Source organism: Panthera onca, chromosome B3, assembly GCF_046562875.1.
Source record: "Panthera onca isolate mPanOnc1 chromosome B3, mPanOnc1 haplotype 2, whole genome shotgun sequence".
Classification (NCBI taxonomy): domain Eukaryota; kingdom Metazoa; phylum Chordata; class Mammalia; order Carnivora; family Felidae; genus Panthera; species Panthera onca.
This window is the reverse complement of record NC_138344.1, coordinates 4,670,879-4,695,748: the sequence shown is the minus strand read 5'-3', so window position 1 is coordinate 4,695,748 and position 24,870 is coordinate 4,670,879. Positions and strand designations below refer to the sequence as shown.

The window sequence follows — 24,870 nt, the reverse complement described above, 5'->3', positions numbered from 1 at the left end:
GAGGGGGAGGGGCCGGGGTGTTCCGAGTACGGGGAACAAAGGTGCCAGACAGTGCAAAGTGCGCTCAGCTCAGAGGAGAGGAGTGGTGGAGTTTGGTGGCCTGTCGACCTTCTGCAGCCCCCGGGGCGGGGCCAGCGAGGTGCTGGTGGGGTGGCTGTTGTCTCTCCTCTCCGCCTTTTCCCCTCAGTTTGCATTCTGCTTCTGGTGAGTCCGATGGAGTGTGGCGACCCCGGCCCCTTTCCCCGGGGGCTTTGGTCTTCTGGCTGTCCCCACATGGCTGACTCGGGCCAGGACCTCTTCTTCTAGGTCATGTGATCAGAACCATTTTCCGCAGAGTTCTGACGCTTGGTGTTTTTCCACACTGTTCTTCACCCGCCTTCTAAAATCCGTGCAGGAAGACGTCAGGGTATAGGATCCCCGGCTGACACCCTTCCCATCCTGCTTCTTCTGTGTGTCGCTCTCCTCTGGTGGGAGCTGGACCAGAGGTCCCCCGGACAAGAAGGGAGAGGGTAGCCAGGAAGGCCGTCAGGCTTCTCTCAGCCCAGCTCAAATCCCTCACGAGGAGTCCCGCCGTTAAGTGCGGTCTCCGAGTCTTAAGCAGAGGGTAAGGTTTGAGGTCTGGGATCCAAACCTAGCCTTGTTGGCTGGGGGACTTGAGTCTCCCGAGACAGTAGCCAGGCTTCAGGGCACATGCGGGGAGGGTGGAGACGGGCTTCACTGGTGCAGGAGCAGCAGGAGGGCCTTGCGAGCTCTCCCTGGGTGTGCCGGCCTCTGCAGGGGCCAGAGGGCTTCTGGTGTTCCATGTGGCCTTGTTGGGCAGGATGTCAGCACAGAGAGACTATTTTTTCTTGGTCTTAAGCTTTTATGCAGCTATAGTATCATTGTCACCTCTAACAAAATGAATAACAATTCTTTCATGTTGTCTAATACAAGTCCATACGCGAATTTTCCTTTTGTATCGAAAACTATCTTTTTATAGTTGGGCTTGTTTTGAATGGGGATCCAAACGTGGACCCACGTGTTAACATTCGTTTATGTCTTTTACATTTCTCACTCTAGAACAGCACTGTTTCCCACTCCACCCCACCAGACCCCCTCCCCCACTTACTTTTCATGTCCCTGATTTCCTGAAGAAACAGGTCCCTGGGCCCTGGCAATTTTCCAGGACAATTCTGGCTTTGACCGGTGCTTCCTCATACAATTAATTTGTTCTTCAATATGCCATATCTTATGGGGTAGACTAGAAATTGGCAGTTTTGAGGAGGGGGACTACCGTGCCTTTTGTATTTCTTGACTTCAGGGAGGCACAGAGTCCTTGCCTGCCTCTGTTTTGACGATGCTCAGTATGACCAGTGAGTCCAGGTGGCGATGTTCTGATGCCTTCATTGTAACGTTCCCTACACTTCGTGTAATTATTTTAGTATCCATTAATAATTGCTCCTGGAGTCAGTCATTTTATTAGGAGTTGCATAAGGGTGTTTTGTAATTTTATTATTTCTTTCTCAGTTGTTAGCTGGAGTTCTGTATAAAGTATCTTTTCCTCTTTGATGAGGGCTATTTGGTTACCTTGAAATATAGTTTATGTTGGAAAATGGGATATATACTTAATTTGTTTCCCTTAGTTAACAGTATTTGCAGTAGTGAGTGGATGCCCAAACAATCTCAAGTAGTGTGTTAAGATTTTCTGTTTTTTATTTTTTTTTATTTTTTTTTTATTTATTTTTTTTTTTTAAATTTTTTTTTTTCAATGTTTTTTATTTATTTTTGGGACAGAGAGAGACAGAGCATGAACGGGGGAGGGGCAGAGAGAGAGGGAGACACAGATGTTTTTTATTTTTTTAATGTTTGTTTATTTTTGAGAGAGAGGGGGAGAGACCGAGTGTGAGCGGGGGAGGGGCAGAGAGAGAGAGGGAGAGAGGTGGGGGGAGACACAGAAGGTGAAGCAGGCTCCGGGCTCTGAGCTGTCAGCACAGAGCCCCACACGGGGCTCAAACTCACAAACCGTGAGATGATGACTTGAGCTGAAGTCAGATGCTCAGCCTGCTGAGCCACCCAGGCGCCCCACGATTTTCTGTTATTTTAAAAATAAATAAATGGTAATAAATAAATAATAAATAAATAAATAAATAAAATAATAAATAAAATAAAAATAAAATAATAAATAAATAAATAAATAAATAAATAAATGGTAAATAAATAAAAATAAATAAATAAATGGTAAAATACACATAGCCTAGAGTTTACCGTCTTCACCCTTTTCTTTAAGTGTGCAGTTCAGTAGCATTAAGTACATTCACACCGTTGTGCAATTTCCAGAACTCTTTTCATCTTGCAAAACTGAAACTCTATACCCACGAAACAACTCCCCCTTCCCCCCTCCCACCTGCCCCTCGCAACCACCCTTCTACTCTCTGTTTCTATGAATTCGATTACTCTGTACCTCGTACAAATGGAATCACACAGGACTGGTTTTTTCAGTTACCCAACTGACTTACTGCGCTTAGCATGGTGTCCTCAAGGCTCGGCTGTATTGTAGCACGTGACCGCGTTTCCTTCCTTTTTGAGGCTGCCTGGCCCTCCACTGTGTGTTTAGACCACCTCTGTCTCTCCGTTCATCCCCTGACGGCCGCTCGGGCCGCTTCCACCTCTTGGCTATCGGCAAGAACCCGGCCGTGAACATGGTGCACACACGTCTTTCGGGGATCTTGCTTTCAGTTCTTTCGGGTGTGTACACAGAAGTAGAATGGCTAGGGGGCACCTGGGTGGCTCAGTCAGTTGGACGTCCGACCTCGGCTCAGGTCGTGATCTCACAGCTCATGAGTTCAAGCCCCACATCAGGCTCTATGCTGACAGCTCCAGTCTGGAGCCTGCTTCAGATTCTTTGTCTCCCTCTCTCTCTCCCCCTCCCTCACTCATTCTCTGTCTCTCTCTGTCTCTCAAAAATAAATAAACATTAAAAATAAAAATTAAAAAAAAAAAAAGAAGTAGAATGGCTAGACCAGGGGCAAACTCTCTTTCAGAATTTTTACGGATCCCCGCCCCCTCCCCCCCCCAATGCCATTTTCCATGGCGGCTGCATCATTTCACATTCCCGCCAACAGAGCACGAGGGTTCCAGTTTCTCCACATCCTCCCCAACACCTTTTTCTGTTTTGTTTGTGCGTCTGTTTGCCTTTGATGGGAGGCATCCTAGTGGGTGTGAGGTGGCCTCCTCTGCCGTTGTCATGGAAGCAGTGGTTTTCACGTGTTTGGTATGTTGGGGTCAGTCACTTTTCCACGTCTTTGGTCGTGGGGCCCCGTCAGGCTGGTTCCTGCACCCTCCGGACGTGAACTCGTAAAGCCTGCGAAGCTACCTTACTTTCAGCCCCCAAAAGATGTACTGGGTGCGTTTCTTGTGCTAAACTAGGAGTCGGCCGTCCTTCTGAGGAACCAGGGTTCTTGAAGTGAGGAATGGTGCTTAGGAGTCCCCTTCTGGACGCCAGAGGTGCTCGCTGGGTACATCTGCTACTAGGCTTTTGCTGTGGCCTGAGCTAAGAACCGTATGTTTTTTTTTATTGTATGGTTGTCAGTATGCATGTATTTTTAAAGTTTTATTTCTTTAAGTAGTCTCTATACTCCACGTGGGACTCGAAGTCATGACCCCGAGATTGAGTCGTGTGCTCTACCGACTGAGCTGGCCAGGTGCCCCAAATCAGAGTTTTTACGTAACTGATTTTATACGGAAAATCTTGGTTCCTAAGATTTTCCTACCACACATACATACACATAAAGTTCAAAATATCAATACCAATATTATTTCTAATGTTAGAACAACTGAATAAAATTGAAGATGTGTTTCCAGTTCTTTTTGCTCTTAGATCACATTAAGATGTATAAGTCAATATGCCGTGTTTAAAATTTTTTTTGATGTTTGTTTTTGAGGGGGGGGAGCGGCAGAGAGAGCGGGGGAGGGGCAGAGAGAGCGGGAGACACAGAATCTGAAGTGGGCTCCGGGCTCCGAGCTATCAGTGCAGAGCCTGACGCGGGGCTCAAACTCACGAACTGTGCGATCACGGCCTGAGCCGAAGTTGGATGCTTACCCCACTGAGCCACCCAAGCGCCCCAATGCTGTGTTCTAAAGGTCACACTGGGAACGGTTATTTTTTTCTATGTGGTGATGTCACCAGCTTGATACATTGTTAGATTATTTAGTTTCTGATTTTCAATTTTTAGGGAATGCTTTTGTTTACTTAGTTAATTTTTTATTATTTTAAAACTATGTAAAACATTTTTGTGATTCCAAACTTAAAAACCGTATGACAGAGTCCACCCTGAAGTCTTGCGTCTGTCTCTGTCCCTTTCACTCTGTTCCCTCCTGCCCCATATGTAACCATTTCTGTTCACTTTCAGTTTATCTTTCCATGGCTCTGTTTTACAAATACGTATCAGTATGTCTGTGCGTGTGCATGCGTGTGCCTGTGTGTGTGTGTGTGTGTGTGTGTGAGGTCATCTTCCTCCGTCTCTTACACAGAAGGGTGCAGCTTCATTACTGTTCTACATCTAAAATAATACTTTAAAAATTTTTTTAAAGCCTTTTTATTATGGAATGTCCCAAACACATATAAAAGTGGACAGAATGGCATAACGAACCCTGTATTAACAATTATCAACTCCTGGTCCATCTTGTTTTATGTATTTTCTAACCACCCCCCCCCCCCCGGATTATTTTTAAACAAATCCCAGCATCACCATATCTATAATAGTTCAGTATGTATCTATAAAACATGAGGTTCCTCCCCCAAAACCACAGATATGATATCATCACATCTCAAAATTAATCACAATGATAATTTCTTCTTCTTATCAAACTTTAATATTAAATGTCAAACTTCCCAATATTATCACCAAGTTAGTGTTCAAGTATCTCTGATTGTCTCATTTCTTTTACAGTTGGCTTGCTTGAATCAGGATCCAAATAAGTGCTCTACATTGCGATTTGAAAATTTCTCTTAAACTTCTTTTAATCTGTAACTTCCCTTTCTCTCTCTGTTTTTCCCTTGCAATCTGTTTGTTGAAAAAACTGGGTGGTATGTCCTGTAGAGGCTCCACGTTCTGGATTTTGGTTTTCCTGTCTTCCCCAACGACCTGGCCCTCTGAACAACTCTGGGCCCAGGTCAGTGGCCCCCGCAGCGAGGAGCGAGTGCGGCGCTTTCCTTCCGACCCAGAAGGGCCCCTGCCTCGGGCGCCAGCTCAGTCTGCTGCTTCCCCCGGGCTGTGCCCACTAGAGGGGCTGTGCCCACGAGGGCGTCAGGGGGCGGCCGCAGGACTTTTCTCCCCCCAGGTTCTCTCCCGAGTCTGGGAGCGAAGGAGCCGTTGCCCGTCCTGCCCTTTCCTGCAGGTGTGTGTGGTCGGCTGCGGCTCAGGACACCCCTGCGCGGGCAAACCCGGCCGAGGGAGTGGGCGCTGGCAAGGCCACTCGGCCGCCTGGCCCGGGGGCTTCCGAGAGCCAATCAGGTCTGCTCTGGAAGTCCCTGAACGGGCTAGCGGTGTCACGCAGGAACTGCCTCTGCTGAGCGAGGGCGGAGGCCCTGGCGGTTCTGGGAGCGTAGTGGGGTCTGAGGCTTCGGGAAGCGCCTTTGGCCTCTGGAGGGGAAAAGCTGGTCTTCTGCTCAGCCTGAGGGAAGAAACACTCGCAGTCCTGGAAGCGGGACTGGTCTGTGGGAATGTAGCGTCAGCCCTGTCTCTGACGAATAAGGTGAGAGGCGAAGCTTGCTTGGGCGTCAGGTCGACACCTGTCACGAGGCCCAGGGGCCCCGAGTGTCCTAGGAGGGTGGGAGGAGAGCCCGGCGGGGGAGGGGGCTGTTCTGACCCACGCTGCAGGGGAGCCAGACCGCGGTGCTTGGAGAGCCGTGAGCCTGCGGCACCTGCGTGAACGGCTTTCTTGGTGTTTTCTCTTAGACCTGCCAGGTGTGCCAGATGCTGCTGCCCAACCAGTGCAGCTTCTGTGCCCACCAGCGGATCCACGCCCACAAGTCCCCCTACTGCTGCCCGGAGTGCGGGGCCCTCTGTCGCTCGGCCTACTTCCAGACCCACGTGAAGGAGAACTGCTTGCACTACGCCCGCAAGGTGGGCTACAGGTGGGTGCTGCCCCGCGCTGGTCCTGCTCCTGGGCCAGAGCGTGCTCCAGCATGACCTTCGGTCTTCAGGGGCCTGGGATCCCACCTCATCAGACAGTGATGTCGATTGGTATAGAGACAGGCATTTTCATGTGGTAGAGGACAAGAAGAGAAAGGGGGACAAGAATAAAGAGCTAAAATTAAACATTAAAATGTAGCTTTAAAGGAGAAGTTTTGGGGAGATTAGTTTGACTTTTATTTTTTAATGTTTATTTATTTTTTGAGGGAGAGAGAGAGAGAGAGAGAGTGAGCAGGGGAGGGGCAGAGAGAGAGGGAGACCCAGAATCCGAAGCAGGCTCCGGGCTCCGGGCTGTCAGCACAGAGCCCGACACGGGGCTCGAACTCATGAACCGCGAGATCATGACCTGAGCGGAAGTTGGACGCCCAACTGACTGAACCACCCAGGCGCGCCCCTCGTTTGCTTTTTAAAAGTATATAAAGTTGATTTGCTGATAAAGCTTCTGTGTTTGGCATATTAAATTTACAGTACCATCATGATAATACATTTCCTAATTGTCGTACTTCAGATGTTCTCAATTTCCATTACCAAATGGAACTGCAAGACCAAACCCAAAGAGCTCTGGTGTCTTTATGTTGACTAGTTTTTGTCAGTTTGTTAGAAACCAGCAAAACCTGATGATGGAAAAAGTGATCAGTCTCAAAGTAAAACCAAGAAAACTCTATTTTAAACTGAATCTCCCCCCTCCCCCCCCCCACCATGTGTCAAATAAATGTAGGCACGAAGTCATTTTCAGGAAAAAGATCAAAATGGGGAAGAACACTCCCTCCCAGACTCATCGGTCTGTAACTTCTACATCAGCTCAGTTGGGCCCCCTTTACTGATTTATTGCATTTGAGAGTTTCTACATCTTCTGATGTGTTTACTTAATAACTTTCACATCTGAAAGTTAGTTCGGCACCAACTTAGCAAGGTTTTCTTCTCTTTGGTAGTAAAAAAAATATAGATTTAGTTAATCTAGTAACTTTCTTTCTGAGTACTTATTATTGCCTTTACTAGCATGCCAGACACTCAGGACCCAGGGGCTTCTGTCTGATGGGTCACAAAGCTGCCCAGGTGACTATAACTCAGAACGGGAAGTGCCCCAGGAGAGGAGCGGTCAGGACAGCCTCAGAGTGGAGATGTTAGGAGGTTTTCAGGCCAAAGAAAAGGGGAGAGTGTCTCCGTGTGTTATCCAGCACAGAGAAGGTTACAGGGACCATGCGCCCTGTAGAGGGCATTTCTGTAGAGCGGGGGTGGAGATGAACTGGGCGGGGGAGGGGGAGAGAAAAGAGACTAAGGCATTGGAAGGGCCAGGCCCAGGCAAGACCTTGTATTCCTTGGCAGACATTTAGACTTTCTCCAGGGGACAGTGAGGGGCTACAGATAGATTTGTAGCAGGGCGGTGGTCCCTGCAGGCCTGTGCTTCAGGAAGATCGCTCTGGGGAGCTGACGTGTGTGCTAGAGAGGGGAGAGCCCGGAGGCTGGCTGAGGGGTGAGTGTGATAGTCCAGATGAAGCACCGAGCACTCTGGCTGTGGGGACAGAGAGAAGGTGGGTCCGGGAAGGCTTTAGGGAGTAAAGCATTAGAGCTTGACGGGAGCTGGTAGACCGGGCTGAGAGTGGGGAGGGGCGAGTGGCGACTCCCAGGCTTCTGTCTTGGTGGAAGCATGTTGAAATGTGGACTAGTTTCTCGTGCACGTTAGGGAGGTGGAGAAGCTGCTGTGCCGGAGGAGCAGGACAGAGCAGGGGGTCACACGGCCCTCACCACCATGCTGCAGAGGAGCAGTGCTCGGCGGCTCCCAGCCCATTTTTGTTCTTATAAGTAATCTCTGCTCCCAACGTGGGGCTCGAACTCGCCACCCCAAGATCAAGAGTTGTGTGCTCCACCCAATGAGCCAGCCAGGCACGCGCCCCCCGGGCCACATTGTTAAACTAAACACCTGAATGTGTGTTTTTACAGTGTGGTGTAACGTTTGAAAACACCTTTCCAACTTTGACTTCAGCGTGTGCTGCTTGCTCCAAGATCAAATCCAGCCCAATAAAAATGCAAGCAATGCTTGGGTTTTTGTCCTTGAATCTTAAATCCAAGGCATTTCTAATAGCATAGATGGATTCATGGCTTTTTTTTTTTTTGTCTCTTAATTCAATGTTTTGTTTTACTTTCTTCTGTAAGACTAAAAGGAAACATAGTGTCTCAAAAGCAATTCAGTTTATCAAGCCTTCTTGTAAGGAATGTCAGACACAAATGTAATGCGATTCAGCCAGATGGCTTACTGACAGTTTTGACAGTAAAATCTTCGGTGATCCGTGGTTGAACTCAGAAGATGTGTATGCTAACATAGTATTCGTGGCACTTAAGATCTTCAACTATTCACATATATTTTTTGTATTAGCTTTATTTAGACATAATTCACACACCATACAATTCACCCATTTTAAAGGGTACAACTCAATGGTTTTTAGTATATTTACAGAGCTGTATAGTCACCACCACAGATTTTAGAACATTTTTATCATCCAAAAAGAAACTCTACATTCATAACCCTTCCATTCCCCCACCCCTAACACTAATTTATTTTCTGCCTCCTATATTTGCTTCTTTGGGACATTTCATAGAAATGGAATCATATAATATGTAGTCTTAGCCAAGATTCATGCATATTGTAATATATCAGCATTTCATTCTTTTTTTGTGGCTGAATGGTGTTCCATTGTATATGTATATACACCACAGTTTGTTCATCCGTTTACCAGTTGATGGGTACTTGGGTTTCCACCTTTTTGGCTGTTCCGAATAATGCCGCTGATGAACATTCCCTTGTAAGTTATTGTGTGGACATACGTTTTCAGTTCTTTTGGGTATATACCTAGGACTAGAATACCTGGGTCAACTGCTAACTCTACGTTTAACTTTTTGAGGAGCTGCCGGACTGTTTTAAAAAATGGTTGCACCATTTTTATCTTCCTGCCAGCAGGGTAGATGTTTGGTTTCTCTGCATCCTCACCGGCATTTGTTATGGTCTGACTTCTGATAGCCATCCCTGTGGGTATAAAGTGGTGTCTCATTATGGTTTTGATTTGCATTTTCCTAATGGCTCGTGGTGTTGAGCATCTTTTCTGTTTGGTATTTGTGTATCTTCTTTGGAGAAATGTCGTTTTTCACATTTTTAAATTGGATTATTAATTGTCTTACTGTTGAGTTATAAGAGTTCTTTGTATACTCTGGGTAAAAGTCCCTTGTCAGATACATGATTTGCAAATATTTTCTCCCATCATGTGGGTATTATATTTTTTAGTAAATTCTGAAAATGTACCTATGTTCCATTTCATTGGGTTTTACAATATTACTTTGTTTTGTATTATTTGTGCTTTTTCTTGAAGACGTTGTCAAAGTCCTGTACATTTTGTATGTGTTTTATGTGTATGTATTTTATGTAAAAGGGGTATGTACATTATATACATATTTTAGAATTATATAAATTATTCTGCTCTTTGTTGAAAATTTGGAGAGCGACCAATGATGTCATAAAGGAGCAAATTTAGATTGTTCTTAATGATATGTCATTTTCTTATTTGTGATTATTAGGACAATTAAGTATTTTACTACTCTTTGTTTTTAGAAAAAATTTTAGAAAAATTAAAAAAAAATAAAAATTTAAATTTAAAATTTAAAAAAAATTTAAAAATTAAAAAAAAAATTTAGAAAATTTTTACATATTTCGCAACATATGATTCCATAATTATCTATGTTCTCTTAAAAAATTGGTGAAGAGCTGTGTTGTGGGGTCAGATTTGTCTTCTGAGTGCTTTTTCATCAATTTGTAAACCCTACTTGATTCAGTCTTTCACTGAAGCTGATGTATGTCCCTTTAAACCTTCATGTTTTTACTTTCATTGAGGTTTCTTTGAAGAATGTCTATAAAGTAAATAGAATGGATTTTCCATTGCATTTTTGAAGAGTATATTCCTCCTGCTGAAGTTTGGTCAAACTGCACAAATATGGTTACTTAAGATTCTTTCCACATGTCAGGTATACTCGGCCACTTTGGATGAATTTGGAAATGTGTGGACTTTTTTCCTCCTTACGATGCCTTATGGTATGGAAGTACTTCTGTGTGCTAGAAGTTGGTCACTGTTTTGTTTAGCAGGAGAGAAAAGAAAATATAATTCAGTAGTTTGCATTAGAAACACTTAATTTAAAGAATGTACAGATTTACTAGTGAGTGCACCTCGGAGATCACTGCCAACAGCTTTCTGGTTCTTTGGGTTGCTTCTCGTAACTGATTAAGCTCGCAAAGGTGGTCCCATCTCCCGCCCACCCCCCTAAACGCACACAAAAGGATTCTGTGTTGATTTATATGGACTGTGAAAATGGGCTAACGTACTGGACTGAGGGGTTATATTTGGGAGCCAAAGAATTTTTAAGTGAAGCCATGTCCTTTTTTTCTTTTAAAATTTTTTTTTTTTTAACGTTTTATTTATTTTTGAGACAGAGAGAGACAGAGCATGAACGGGGGAGGGGCAGAGAGAGAGAGGGAGACACAGAATTGGAAGCAGGCTCCAGGCTCTGAGCCGTCAGCCCAGAGCCCGACGCGGGGCTCGAACTCACGGACCGCGAGATCGTGACCTGAGCCGAAGTCGGACGCCCAACCGACTGAGCCACCCAAGCGCCCCCATGTCCTTCTTTTCAGGAAAGCAATAGCTTCTCTTCTAGTGCTTACGGGGATGTCAGGGTTATGGGGTCAGGAAATACTACAACGAAAGGAAGAGAGAAGTTATCTTGAGAGGAGTGGCTAGGAGCAGGGAAGATGTTTTCTCATGGAGGGGAGAGCTGGGTGTGTGTCCAGGGACTGGAATGGAGCAGGATGGCATGGAGGTCACATGGCCCTGTGATCCTGCGAAAAGAAGAGGCGGTGTTTATAGAGAGAGGTTTTGAAGTTGAAAGTTTCAGAATGCCCCCGTTTCAGAAAAAATGGCCTAAGACTGTTCGTGCATTATACAAGTGATATATTCACCCAACAAAGCTCAGGAAATACAACCTGGGAGAAGAAGTAAAAAGTTATCCACTGTGCCACCAAGGAGACACTGTGACAGGCATGAGCCCCACAGCGCAGAATGGTACCAGCGACATCTGGCTGTGGAGCCCTTGACGTGTGGCCAGCGTGACTGGCCACTGTGTCTTATTTTATTTTATTTAGATCCGCTTGCCATGTGGCCAGTACAGCGTAGAGCGTTCCCGCCGCCCCTGAAGCTCCCCGGACAGGCTCTGGAGGGTTCCGTCCTGGGCTTTGAGGGCTGTGTGTTTGAATGTGCTTGTTGCCGTGCCGAGCGCCGCATTTCTAGCTGCACTTTTTATTAAGTGGCCGTCCCTGCACGTTGGGTACCAGCCTGTGGGAAGGCACAGGCTTCCTGTAGCCTCCTCCCGAAGTTTCCCTTGGACCCCTGCCGTCGTGTCACACTTCAAAGGATGCTGTTTATGTCCTTTTGGAACCATTCCTCTCCCTCTCCGTTCCCGCCAGCTTCTCTCAGCTGGGCTCAGACGTTTGGTTTGCAGAAGCATAGCCTCTGGCCGGTGAGGGGAGGGGCGGGTTTCTCCCCCCTTCTCTACCAGGCACAGCCTTGGGCTTGGGTGTCCTGGGTGACCGCACTGTGCCAGATGGCAGCAGGCAGGCTCTCAGGACGTAGGTGTGGAGGATGGAAGACAGTGCCCAAGGGAGGGGGACACAGAGAGTCCCGGAGATGGCTCTGTCCCTGCTCTCCATCCCTCCCTTACCAGCGCTGCTTCTGGGCCTGACACCCCCGCCCCCTCCTGTCATCCAGGTGCATCCACTGCGGGGTCGTCCACCTGACCTTGGCCTTGCTGAAAAGCCACATCCAGGAGCGACACTGCCAGGTTTTCCACAAATGTGCATTCTGCCCCATGGCCTTCAAGACTGCCAGCAGCACCGCGGACCACAGCGCCTCTCAGCACCCCTCCCAGCCCCACAGACCCTCCCAGTGAGTGCAGCTCCAGGGTCAGCAGGCCCGTGGGGTGGAGCTCAGTGGCCTAGGTGCTACGGTCGGGGGGAGGTTCCGGGACGGACCAGGGAGCCGGGGCTGGCGGAAGGGGTGCCTGGAGGTCACTGAAGACATCCTGAGGCGGGGGAGCATCCACATCGGCTCAGAGTAGTGTTTCCCCGGAGTGGACCCCGTTTCAGAGAGAGCAGAGTGGGGGTGGAGGTTGTGCCCACAAGAGCCTGGCCACCTCACGCCCCGGGGCTTGTCTCGTCAGGCTCATTTATAAGTGCTCCTGTGAAATGGTCTTCAACAAGAAGAGACACATTCAGCAGCATTTTTATCAGAATGCCAGCAAGACGCAGGTGGGCGTCTTCAAGTGCCCTGAGTGCCCACTGCTGTTCCTGCAGAAGCCGGAGTTGATGCAGCACGTCAAGGTGGGGTGCCCTAGGGAAGGAGGCTGGGGAGGAGGACGCGCGCCTCAGGCCGGGGGGTCTGATTCTGTGCACCTTTCCCCTCGCCCAGTCAGTAATCGCTCTCCCCATCCCCAGAGCACCCACGGTGTTCCCCGAAACGTGGACGAGCTGTCCAGCCTCCAGTCTTCGTCGGACACAGCCTCGAGCCGGCCTGGCTCTCGAGTTCCCACCGAGCCCCCGGCCGCCAGCGTGGCCGCTCGGGGCAGCTCCCTGCCCTCCGGCCGCTGGGGCAGGCCCGAGGCCCATCGCAGGACCGAGGCCAGGCCCCGGCTGAGGAACACTGGCTGGACCTGCCAGGAGTGTCAGGAGTGGGTTCCTGATCGGGAGAACTACGTGTCCCACATGAAGAAGAGCCACGGTCGGGTCAGTGTCGTCACGTCGTCACGGTGCAGTGCCAGGACTCTCTGGACGTCTGTGGGCTCAGAGCCCCCTTGTGTGGCTGACCCCTTAGGGTTCCCGGTGCTTGGGGCAGGGTGGGTACCACAGATCCCGAGGTCTTTGGGGCAGCCCCTTTCTGCCTGCGTCACCCGAGTAGAAAGATATACCCAGAACCGTCTTACGGTTCTGATGCTTTGCGTCCCGTCATCTCCCGTAGACGTTGAAGCGGTACCCGTGTCGGCAGTGCGAGCAGTCCTTCCACACCCCCAACAGCCTGCGCAAACACATCCGCAACAACCACGACACCGTGAAGAAGGTCTACACTTGCGGGTGAGTCCCTGGAGGTGGGAGCCGGGAGGCCTGAAATTCAAAAAGTCTGTCCAGGGCTTTTCTCTGCTGTGAGATCAGGGGTCGGAAGCAAGATGATATGAGCGGGTTTCTAATGGGAAAACGCTGTGGCTAAGTCAGAAGGCAGGGCCGGTAGGGAACCAGCTTCTAGAGCCTGCTGGCCCCTGAGCCCTCCCCCTTCGTACCCCCCTGACCCTGGGCCGTACCGCCCGCTGCTCTGACGGAGGGCTGGCGGTGTCACTGTGCCCCGTCTGGCCGAGAGGCTTCCGCATCGTGTCTGTGCTTCGGGACATAGCCTGGCCTCTTCCTTGCTGACCTGGCTTAGGGCCAGCACAGATATTGTGAGACCTGCTGTTGTTGTCTGCCACCTTGGCCGGCTCGTCGGCTGACCTTCTCTGGGAGCCCAGCACTGCCCAGCCAGCCCGATGACCACCCAGCCAGCTCTCTGCCTGCTCCAGACTCTCCCCTGGAGCCAGGAGCAGCTTCAGCTCCTGCCAGGGGTGCTCGGAGCCTGTCCTCTTACACAGTCTCTTTGGCTGCAGGTACTGCACAGAGGACAGCCCCAGCTTTCCTCGGCCCTCCCTTCTGGAGAGCCACATCAGCCTTATGCATGGTATCAGAAACCCTGATTTGAGCCAGACGTCCAAAGTCAGACCTCCGGGTGGACATTCCCCTCAGGTGAGTGCGGGGGCCCCTGCCCCTGGAGGCGCCTGCTCAGTGAGCCCCCTGAGCTGCAGGGCCAGCAGGAGGGCTCCGGGGAGCAACCAGCAGCCACAGCTTCCCTCAATGTAGGCCATTCCCTAGTCACGCGTGACCCACCTGGAGACTGCATGCAGGTAAAGGACAGGGACAAAGATCTGTGAGACCGCCCATCAGCCTTTTGTTCCTGTGGTTTCCCTGTCACTGGGATGCTTTCCTCAGCTGTGTGTCATGTTGTGTGGACACTGGAGTGCGTTCACACTCACTGTCCTGTTTCTGCCCCACTAGTCCTGGGTCAGGGGGAAGGGCAGGGCTGCCTGTCAGGCGAGGACGGCAGTGAGTGTCTCTCTTACACACACACACACACACACACACACAGAGTCGTTGTGGGAGGGGCTGGGTGCAGACCCCTGCTAGCCTGGGCCCTCGTCCCGTGACCTTGCCCCCATTTCGTGCCCTATTCCCATTATTTCTGCTGAACTTCTAGAACCGCTTGGTCCCCCTCCACTGTAGGCCCTTCCTGCTCCATGGTGGGGAGGGCTGCTCCTCAGAGGGTCAGGCATGTCGGGGGGAATTTGAGAGCCGCCTGGACTTCCAGGGCGTTCCTTCTCGGCCACTCAGGGAGGGCGTTGGTCGGCAGGCCCTTCCGCACAGAGCAGGTGGGGTGTCAGTTGACATTCTGGCAACATCTGCCTGTGATTAAAACGCACACCCCCCTCCAAATGCACGTGCCCTTGGAGCCATCATTCCGTCCCTAGGGTTTGTCTGCCCTGTAGCTTCGGCCTCGCGCCTGAGGAGGTGTGTGCAAGGATCTTCGCTGCGGGGCTGTGTGCAGTGATAATGACGGGACACAACTGAATGTCTGCCAGCGGGGACGCTTCGTCATTGCCAGTGTTAGAGGAAGGAAGCCTCTGTGTATGCCTTCATGCAGACGATGGCCAACACATGTCATTAAGTAGAAAAAGCAGGGGGAGGAAGAGTGTGCATGTAGTGCTATCATTTTGTAGAAAACAACAGTCTTTTTAAAAAACTTTTTGAAATGTTCATTTGTTTTGAAAGAGAGAGAGAGACAGAGAGCACGTGGGGGGGGGGGAGGGGACAGAGAGGGAGAGATCGACGTGGGGCTCCATCTCATGAACCTTGAAATCATGGCCTGAGCAGAAACCAAGAGTTGGTGCTTAGCTGACTGAGCCACCCAGGTGCCCCAAAGATGACAGTTTTATCTTTGTGCACACAGAGACTCTCTCTTGGAGGGGCCTCAGAAGCCAGGTGGCAGGGTGTTCTCTGGAGAGCAGAGAACATGCCCGTCCCGTGTCTTTGGAACGTGGGGCCGCACACATACGTTACATTAGACAAAGCACCAGCCAACAGAAAAACCTGAAAGAAACCAGATCTAAACCCGGTTCGGGGCCAGGGCGAGCCTGGCCTGGGGGGGGGGGGGGGGTGATTCTGCGAGTGTGGGGGCTGCACCGTTCAGGTGTGCAGCTCAGCTCTGGGGGGCTCGGGCTAGGCTGGGACCCCACTCACCTGCCTCCCCCTCCAGGTGAGCCATCTGAAAAGACCGGGCAGCGGAGCCGGGGACGCTCCGGGCACCAGCAATGGCGCGGCCGTCTCTTCCACCAAAAGGCACAAGTCCCTGTTCCAGTGTGCGAAATGTAGCTTTGCCACAGACTCGGGGCTCGAGTTTCAGAGCCACATACCTCAGCACCAGGCGGACAGCTCCACGGCCCAGTGTCTCCTCTGCGGCCTGTGCTACACCTCTGCCAGCTCCCTCAGCCGCCACCTCTACATCGTCCACAAGGTGAGAGACCAGGAGGAGGAGGAGGAGGAGGAGGAGGAGGAGGAGGAGGAGGACGCGGAGGCGGTGGCGGAGGCCGCGGAGCCAGAGGAGGGCTCCGGGGAGGAAGTGTCCATGGAGACCAGGGAGAACGGACTGGAAGAAGGTGCCGGAGAGCCTTTGTTGGGCGACACAGAGGCGAGGTCGCCAGGCCCGGCTCCTGAGGAGGACGGAGCCCAGGACGCTCAGAGTCAACCACAGGCCTCTCAGGACCAGGACAGCCACGCTCCGTCCCCTCAGGTGTGACCAGAGGCGTGGCAGCGTGCGTGGCCGGAGGGGTGCCCCGGGCGTCCTCCGTCTGCCACGGGGACGGTGGGAGATATGAGGCTCTGCCCCGGTGTGCCCTGGAGCAGTGCCCGCCCTGAGCTGTGGGGTCTGGGTGTCCCCCAGCCCCGGGCAGTGTGCGGTCACCCGGGACCCTGACAGCTCTGAATTTGCTTCTGTTATTTATGGCTTTGTGCTGCTTCTTGGTACCCCAGCTCTTGTCTGTGTCCTTCCAACCCCAGGCCGCATACATCTTGGCCTGAAACCCCTGGGCGCTGTGCTCTTCCGGGAGGTCCCCGCCCGCTGCCTGCAGCCAGGGCTCTCCTGGGAGCTCTCGCGGGCTGCGGAAGGGCCGCTCTGCTTCCTGCCAGCGGAGCCGGAGCCGGAGAAGGGGGTGAGGCTGCCGGCGCGGTCCTTCTGGGGAGCTCCGCCCAGGCTGGCCTGCGGAGGGCCCTCAATCACCCTGCCCTTCCTTCCTGTCTTCTCGGATTCTTTTCCCCCCAAAACGGTCCTGGAGAATTGTCACCCGGGCCCCTCCTGTCTGTGCGGGTGGGAGAAGGTTGTGCAGCACACTGGTGTTTGGACCCCGGGAGGGCAGGCGCCGCGGCCCAGGCAGGCAGGCACCGAGAGGCACACCCCTTTCAGAAGGAGCCGTGCGCCCCTGTTCTGCTGCTGTTCCGCCTTTCCTGACAAGTGGGCTTGGGGGCACACGGACACTGGGATCTTTGTACTCTCGCTCCTGTGCCATTAGAGAGGCCGCCGCTCTGGGCAGGCCGGCCCCTCCTCCTCCTGGCTATACTCATGTTGCTCAGACTATATTTCAAATAAAAACTCTTCTTACCATGCAGGTGGGCTCTTGTATTCCTCTTCAGGTGAGCCTGGCCCTACCCTGCTGCGTGTAAGAGTCTCTCCCACACTTCTGTCACTGTCCCATCTCTGGGGGAGAGCAGTGTCCTGCCGTCCCAGGAAGGTCCTCCCCAGATTTCTTGGAGCCGTGGTTAGGAAACCAGCGGCTCGGAACTTGGTCCTCTAGAAACCTTGCAAGGGCGTGAGGGGAGGGTCTTTGTACTGGTCAGGCGTCACCTGCAAGGCCTCCCCGGGGTCAGCAGCCTTGGCATTAGGGCCCATTGAAATGTTCCGGGCGCCTCTCTCTTTCCTACAAACCGGTGGCCGTGGGGTGGTGGTGGGGGGGGGGGGAGGACAGCAGGGGTGGGGGTGGGGGGATGTTCTGTAGTTACCTTGTGTTCGGGAGGCCTTGCTGTTGCTGCTGCCACAGGGACCTCTCTGGTGTGGAGATTCGGGATCAGACGGGAGGCTGGGCCCTCTTCACTGCTGGCAGAGTCGGAGCCCTGTGGAGGCGACCTCTGAGCTCTGACCCAAGCCGTGGCTGCAGCCCTGCACGGCCGGGGTGTGGGGCTGGTCCGGTGGCGTCCGTTGCAGCAGAGGGAGGCGGGCGCTGGCTGAGTTCTTACAGGTGCTCTTTCAAGGGAGGCACTATCAGTTGTCAGATAAATACGCCTGACCTTTTCACAATTGAAAAAAAGTACATTTTCTGTCAGATGCCGGTGGAAATGTGAACGGCACGGGGAACCGCTAAGAGCCCGCCTCCTTTTCAGACCCTGCCGTCCCTGCTTCCCAGGCAGGCAGTGAGGCAAGCTGGGCCCGATCCAGCCACCTGCAGACACTGAGGCCACCCCACGTGGGCTGTCATCCCTTTCCTGGTTCCGCTGCGGGGCCCGCCCTGCCCCCCATGGTCCATCCGCAGGGACGGATCACAGAGGAGGCCCTGAGAAGGGTTTGACATGGATTGTTGCCTCTCTTCCCGCTCAGAAATAGCGGTGGGTGGAGTGGGGGAGGGGGTGGTGACCTCGCAGCCTCGATGACCACCTGTCCTGACCCACATCCAGCTCTCTTTCCCAGGAGTGGTGTGTGGTGAAAAGACCGAGCTCCTCGCCAGGAAGCCTGGGCCACAGCCTGGGTTCCGCCCCTAATCGGCTCTTAGCAAACCCACCCCCCTTCCAAATAGTCCTGGTGACTCCCCTCCATCTCGCTTCACAGGCTTTTGTGGGATGAGGACTGTGGGACCTTTTCTAAGTTCGTGAAACACTACATGAACGTAAGGGATTCTTGCCTTTAGGGCACGGAGGGTGGGGCGCACCTCACCTGCTGTTCAGGCTTGGATGCGGATGGTCAGCGATAACTTGCCCGGGACACGTATCCATCATGTAGCAACACTGACGACGATGGCACTTCAGACCCTGCTAGCGCGCCCCGCATCTTGCTAAATACTTTCCGGCGGTTTCCGTCTAGTCCTCACGAGGATCTCACAGAAAGAAAACCGAGGCTCCGAGAGGTCGAATAACCCGCTGGGCCGCCTGTAAGTGCTGGTGCCGAGTCAAGCCCGCGGGATCCTCAAGTCCATGGTGTCGATCCCTGTGCCTCCTCAGTGCCCCGGCTGCTTTGGCTGGCCACCAGCTCAGTGGCACTCCGCAGCCACCCACACACCTGTCTTCCTACCTCCCCTGTGGTCGGGTACCCCACGGAGCGCCAGGTTCTCTTTGCAGTCAGTCTGTGCCAAGTCACCCCAAGGAGAGCCCTGCGCGAAACTTCCGTGCGTGACGTTCTGCAGCCCAGGCAGTGTTTCCCCGACCTTCCATTCACATTGGGGTATATCTTGCATTTGAAGACTGTTTTTCGGGGCGGGCCGGGGGGACCATCCCAGAAAACATGGTTCCCTCAGGGTCCAATATCTTCCGATCTTTTCTTTTTTTCAGACGTTTTTAATGGGTGTGCTATCATATCATTTGTTATCATCAGAAAACGCTTGCTGTAACAAGCACTTATCTGCACATTAGCCGGAGTGAACACTCTGCCGATCAAGTTAAACAGATAAGATCCCCACCCTTGTAGAAACTACAACTTAATACACTCTAAGGCTTGACAAATGACTCGTATTTATTTTCCAACTGCTTTATCTCTGTAAAATGATGTGCTGAATTACTATAATTGGTGTAGAAAGAACTGTTCCCTTAACTTATGTAAACAGTCTGGTTTTGAAAACTTCACAGTTGTGGCTTAGCGAGTTCTCGACAAACTCTGCCTTCCCCGAGACAGAGGAACCCCTGCTTGCCCTGTTCACCACTGTATATTCCGCTCTGGGCGCACTTTCTTTAACTCGTTTTTAAATTTTTTGTTGTTGTTTTGAAAAATTAATACATTTACACGGTAAGACATCCAAACAATACAAAAGAGTGAGTATACAATGGAAAGTAAGCTTCCTATCGGAGGTCAGCCTTCAGTTCCCCAGCCCGCCTCCAGAACTAATCACTGTTACCTAGATCCTGTGTACCCTTTCTGAGCAATTCTATGCATTTACAAGTTTATAAATATGTATATTTATATATCTATTTTTAATACAAATGGTAGCATTCTATGCAGTGTTCTGAAGCTTGCTTTTTTTTTTTTTTTTCCACTTCCGCAATGGAGATTGTTTCAAATTCATCCAGTGGGTCAGTCTAATTCTTTGAAAGCTCCTCACACGGTTCCTTGCAAACCACAGCGGTCCCAAGAGTGTTCGAGTGAGTGAGTGAGTGAGTACACGCACGTATGCACGCGGGAATGAAAGAGTCTGATTCAACTGGTCGCTACAAAGTTGTCTCAGGGTCTACTCTGAGCAAGACAGAATGTTCTAGATTCTAGGATGTGCCGTGTCATCACCCCTTCAATTACCCACCCTCCTTCCCCGGGGCCGTGTTTTCCAAGGGATCCAGGCCATTCTTGACCTTTTCCATGAACAGATGCCACAGCAGCCTTAGGAACCAGGTGCTGGGAACCTTGGGCCCCTCTGGAGGAAGGAGCAAACTAGGAGCCAGGTCCCAAGAATAGGATTTTTTTTTTGAGGTCCCTATTTAAAATGCCTTTATCTTTTCTTTCTTTTTTTAAATGCATTTTTCTTATTGGAAAATGACATCACATTGTTAGAGAAAATAAAAAACATGTGTATTTATAATCCCATCTTTTGCATTTGTTTTTATTACTGCCTTATCAGTTTCCAGTTCTTTCCAACCGCTTTTCCAACTGGACTCTTGTTCAGCTCATAGCTGAATATGATATGATTATGGTAACAACCGGAAATTGAAAATTTCCATATGACAGACATTATTCTTCCATTCATTCTCTTATGTAGGCTCAAAACTCAAAACACTAGGATTCTTTGGAGGTTCAGAATGGTTGAGTAATCTCCCTAAGGCCACAGAGCTCGTTGCGGGCAATGCTGGGATTCACTCAGGTGTGAGCAGCACCACATTGCCTCTGATTCTGTACCCTACTTTTTTCTACTTAACATTGTATCTGGGCATTTTCCGTGTTTCTACATAGCCCTTAAATCCTCATTTTCAATCATTGTAATCATTTTCAAATCAACATAATTTACTTAACCCGTTTCCTGTTTAACATTTAATAAATCTCCCTCTTCGTCAGTGCAAGGAAGAGTCCCGGGCATACAGACTTTTGCTTCTGCAGAATTATTTCCTCAGGGGGTTACCCCTACTTCCTTGACTGAACCCCCTGGCAATGTGCTAGAATGAAGAAAGCCAGTGACTAGAAACCAGAAGCTCTATAACTAAGTTGTTTGATCTTTCTTGGCCTCAATACTCCCATCTGTCAAATGGGGGGGTGGGGTGTGGTGGCTTAAATCTCTGAGGATCCTGAGCTGGGCTAGATTTTACCTTCTTGTTCCTTATAGGTTTATATCAAAGAGAGGAGACCTCCCTAAAGGCAAGAACTCTTAACTACATTTCTTCTCCTTTTCAATTGTTTTATTTATTTATTGACTTTTGGTCCTTAGTCACGCACAAAAAATGGAAATGATCCCTCTCCACCCTCTCCCCTCAAAGGCAGTATCACTTGTTTGCATTTGTTTCTATTATCATTTCCATCAGATTTATGCTTTTTCAGACAGAGTCTGGCTCTTCTCTAAGTATCTTTCTTTGGGCTTTTGTCAGGCCTTTCCAAGTTTGAACCATTCACGTGATAATTCAGAAGCATCTTCAGATCCCTCTGTTCCCTAGGTGTCTTTTCATTAGGGACCTAGGTGCAGATGAGTTCTTGAGCTAGTTCATTGTGTAGTGCATTGGCCTTTAAAAATACTCTTATTTTTATATTTATTATTGCAAATTGAAATTGAGTTTTTAGTGCATGAATACTAAAAAAGTCAATATCTATATGATTGATTGTATGGAAAATGGGGCAAAGGGATGATAAAGCCATTTAGGTTAGTTCTGATTGGGAAAAGCCCCCATCCTGGCATATGCTCACATGACAGAGGTCCAGCAGCACCATTGTTTCATAGGTGGGCGTGGTCTTTGTGTGTGTATACATATATACACACACACACACGTGTGTATACGTACATATATACACGTGTGTATATGTACATATATACATGTGTGTACACGTATGTATATATGTGTATATATGTATGTATACACACATGTATATATACACGTGTGCGCGCGTGTGTATATGTGTGTATGTGTGTATATACATGTGTGTATATGTATTCATATACATGTGTGTATATATGTATTCATACGCACGTGTGTGTATGTACATATACACATGTGTATGCGTGTGTATATACGTGTGTGTATGCGCGCGTGTATATATGTATTCATATACACGCGTGTGTATGTATATATACACGTGTGTGTGTGTAGTGTATATATATGTGTGTGTTTACGTACATATATACACGTGTGTGTGTGTGTGTCTTTTGCCTCATTTATGAAACTGAGAAGCTCCACTGTTTCTCAGCCCCCCTCTTTCAGTTATAGCCCACGGCACACTGTGTATACAATTCCCATTTTCCTCTGGGACTTTCTGGTCCTTAGACCAATTTGCTTGGAATTTCTCCCTAGGACCCATGGTGCATAGACAGGGCTGAATATTTTTTGTATCTGAGGAGGAGGGTAGGTTTTGCTTCCTGAGAAGCTCTGTTGTCTATGGAGGAGGGCTTTGAATATGATTTCCAAGTGGGGTTGGGAGGGGTGGGGAGTGGCAGCTGAGGAGGGGAAGGGGGAGGGGCTGGCAAGGAAAGGGCAGAAAGTTGTGGAGGGCAGGCAGGAGAGTTTGGGCAGCTGGAGGGTTTAGAGCCTGGAGATGGCACTTGACTTTGCGGGTGGGCAAGGGTGGTGGTGGTGACGGGCTCACACACTAGGAGTGGTCCATTACAGGCAAACATGGTGGGTGCCAGCAAGCTGGAAAATGATCTTAAAAATGATCGGTGGTGTCCCGTGGGTGAGCAGTCCTGGCAGCTGCTGTTGCTGAGAGGTAGTAACAGTTGTGAATGGTCGGTGAGATGTGGCTGTTGTGGAATGGAGGGCTGGCTGAGACACATGAGGTTCCTTAGAGAAAGACTTGAAGGGGAGGAGAAGGACCTCCCTGCTCCTGCTGTAAGAAGACCAGGAAAGGCCTGGGCTGGAGGTGGGGATGGGATGGGTGCGGTGGCTCTCCTGGTCTCTCTGAGGGTGTGGCGTTTGTGTCCTGGGCCTTAGTGACCTGTCCCCTGACCACAGAGTCACCCTCTCATCTCGTGATTGCCTTATTCTGGACAGAGCTGCTGTGGAATAAGAGTAGGTGCGTTGGGGAGGGCACCCTGCTGGGGCAGCTCTACCCAGGTCCCAAATTCCCCTTCCAATCAAACCAGAATCAGGAGTGGCTTCTTGTAGCCAGTAATCCTCTAATTGGGGTCCACTTACTCCAGAGCAGATGTGGCCACTTCTCCAGTCCCTGGAGTGCCAGCCAGCGTGGCCAGCTCACCCAGGAATGGAGGGCCCAGGATCTCCACCCTCCAAGGTCAGGGGCTCAACTGCCTGAGATGGGAGCTCTGAGGGCCCTTGGGGGAAGGCCAGACAAGCCATCCAGAGCACTGCAGATTGGCTTGCCGGAAGGACAGCTTCAGCGATAGGGCCTCACGGGAGGGCAGGACCAGCCACAATCCAGGGCTTTGTTGAGCTCAGGGCTAAGACCTTTAAAATGAATGGACTCAAAGGAAGAAACTGGAGGGGTGGACATGTGTTCGATTAACTTACCGTGCTATTAATGACTTGCCCTGAAGAGGGGCCACAGGCCTGGGGGGCTCGGAAGCACGGCGTGGAAGCCGACGTGGCTTCATAAGGAAGGTCTCACTGACCTCTGAACTCAATCCCTGTGCCATGGCTTGTGGAAAAGGCTACTTCAGCCTGAGTCCATACAGCAAAATAAGATCTTGACAGTCTATTGAGCAGAATGACATTGGTGATGGTGGTACGGAGCCCGGAAGAGCTCACGTGTGCGGCGTAAGGTTAACGGCACGGTAGCTTAAGGTGGACTCTGGCAAAGCGGGCGTGTTCGCAGCGGGGAGCACCCAGTCTGGTGTAGGGCCCTCGGTGCCATCTCATTCAAGGAGCTATTGAAGGAACTCGAAATCTCGTCAAGAAGTGTTCTGTGACCAGTCACACTTCCTCTGCGTGGCCTCAGAGGGCAGAACAGAATTAGACTCGATAAAAGGAAAATCCTCTTGGAAATGAAACGGGCTGCCTGAGGAGTAGTGTATTCCCAGTGAGAGGTGGAGGGGTTACTACAGGATGACCCGGTCCCCCTCCTGCCGACTCTGGGTAATCCCCGCCCCACCCCCTGCCCCCACTCCCTCGTTTCCTCCCCTCCACATGGCTGGGGCCACATGTTCTGCCACTCAGGCGTGTCCCTGCTCCAGGCCAGGGAGCCGGCTCTGACCCCCAGGAGCACCACTGTCGCACTCAGGGACTGGCATCTGGCCACTCTTGCTGGGCGGGCCTGGCTCCGGCCATTGGTCTGTGTCCGCTCCAGAAGGCCGAAGCTTGCACTTTATAACCCAGTTCTGGCAACTCGTTACTGCTTGATGATGCGCCTGATTTTCTTCGAGCTCTTTTGAGATGCGGAGGCAGGGAGGGAAGGGAGAGTTGGGGTGAACATGTCCAGGAAAAGCAAACATTTTGTCGCCCTCGTGGGTGGTGGGGAAGGAGGCCGGGCAGGGGGAGGGCAGGGAGAGCTGACGGAGCAGAAGTTCGAGAGCCCTGGAAAGAACAATATACGTTTTGAAGCAGAGGTTAGTATGACTCAGAGATGATGGAGATAGCCTGCCCTCCTTCAAAGCTGAAGTTCTTGTCCGATGCTCCCACTTTTCCCTGCTGACCATTGCAAGCGAGGAGGGGGAGGGGGAGGTTGGAGCTTGTTTGGAACCGTGGCTGTAGGGAAAGGAGAAGGTCAGCTTGGGGAATTGGGAAGGGATTGCCAAGTTGCCTGAGATCAGACTCAGGTTGGAAACCAGAAAGTTTGGCCAGACTGGGAGCAAGAAGCCGCGGCCAGATCCCAGGTTAGGAACCAGCAAGGGAGAGTGAGTAGAAGGTCAAGGGGCAAGGGAAAGGGGATCCCTGAGGAGAGTGTAGTTGTAGTTGAAGTTTTTGTCTACCCCACGCTATGCCTGTGTGTCGACGGGGATGGGGTGAGGAGGATAAAGAAGCCAAGAAGAAACTCATGAGTGGAGAAGTCGGGGGGGCTGGGAGTCTGGAGTTGCCCTAAGGCAGAGGGCAGGCTTCGTAGGTGGAAAGATAATAACAAAACGGCATTTTATTTATTTAAAAAAAAAATTTTTTTTTTTTTAACGTTTCTTTATTTTTGAGACAGAGAGAGACACAGCATGA

General features: G+C 50.7%; 1 protein-coding gene across 5 annotated transcripts in view; it reads left to right on the top strand.

The window, feature by feature from the left end:
* The window catches only part of ZNF592 (zinc finger protein 592), a 59,243-nt gene that overhangs the window by 31,232 nt on the left and 3,141 nt on the right, over window positions 1-24,870 (top strand). For 3 of the 5 annotated variants that reach the window (XM_081795830.1, XM_060617575.3, XM_060617580.3), the window contains 7 exons: window positions 5,937-6,115; window positions 11,975-12,151; window positions 12,426-12,585; window positions 12,700-12,987; window positions 13,220-13,332; window positions 13,893-14,028; window positions 15,593-16,997. In XM_081795830.1, the coding sequence (XP_081651956.1) occupies window positions 5,937-6,115; window positions 11,975-12,151; window positions 12,426-12,585; window positions 12,700-12,987; window positions 13,220-13,332; window positions 13,893-14,028; window positions 15,593-16,132 (1,593 nt within the window). In that variant the 3' untranslated portion in view covers window positions 16,133-16,997. Of the gene's footprint in view, window positions 1-5,936; window positions 6,116-11,974; window positions 12,152-12,425; window positions 12,586-12,699; window positions 12,988-13,219; window positions 13,333-13,892; window positions 14,029-15,592; window positions 16,998-18,924; window positions 19,584-24,870 lie in introns of those variants that run through there. The other 2 variants (XM_060617579.3, XM_060617578.3) reach the window with 2 other exon arrangements.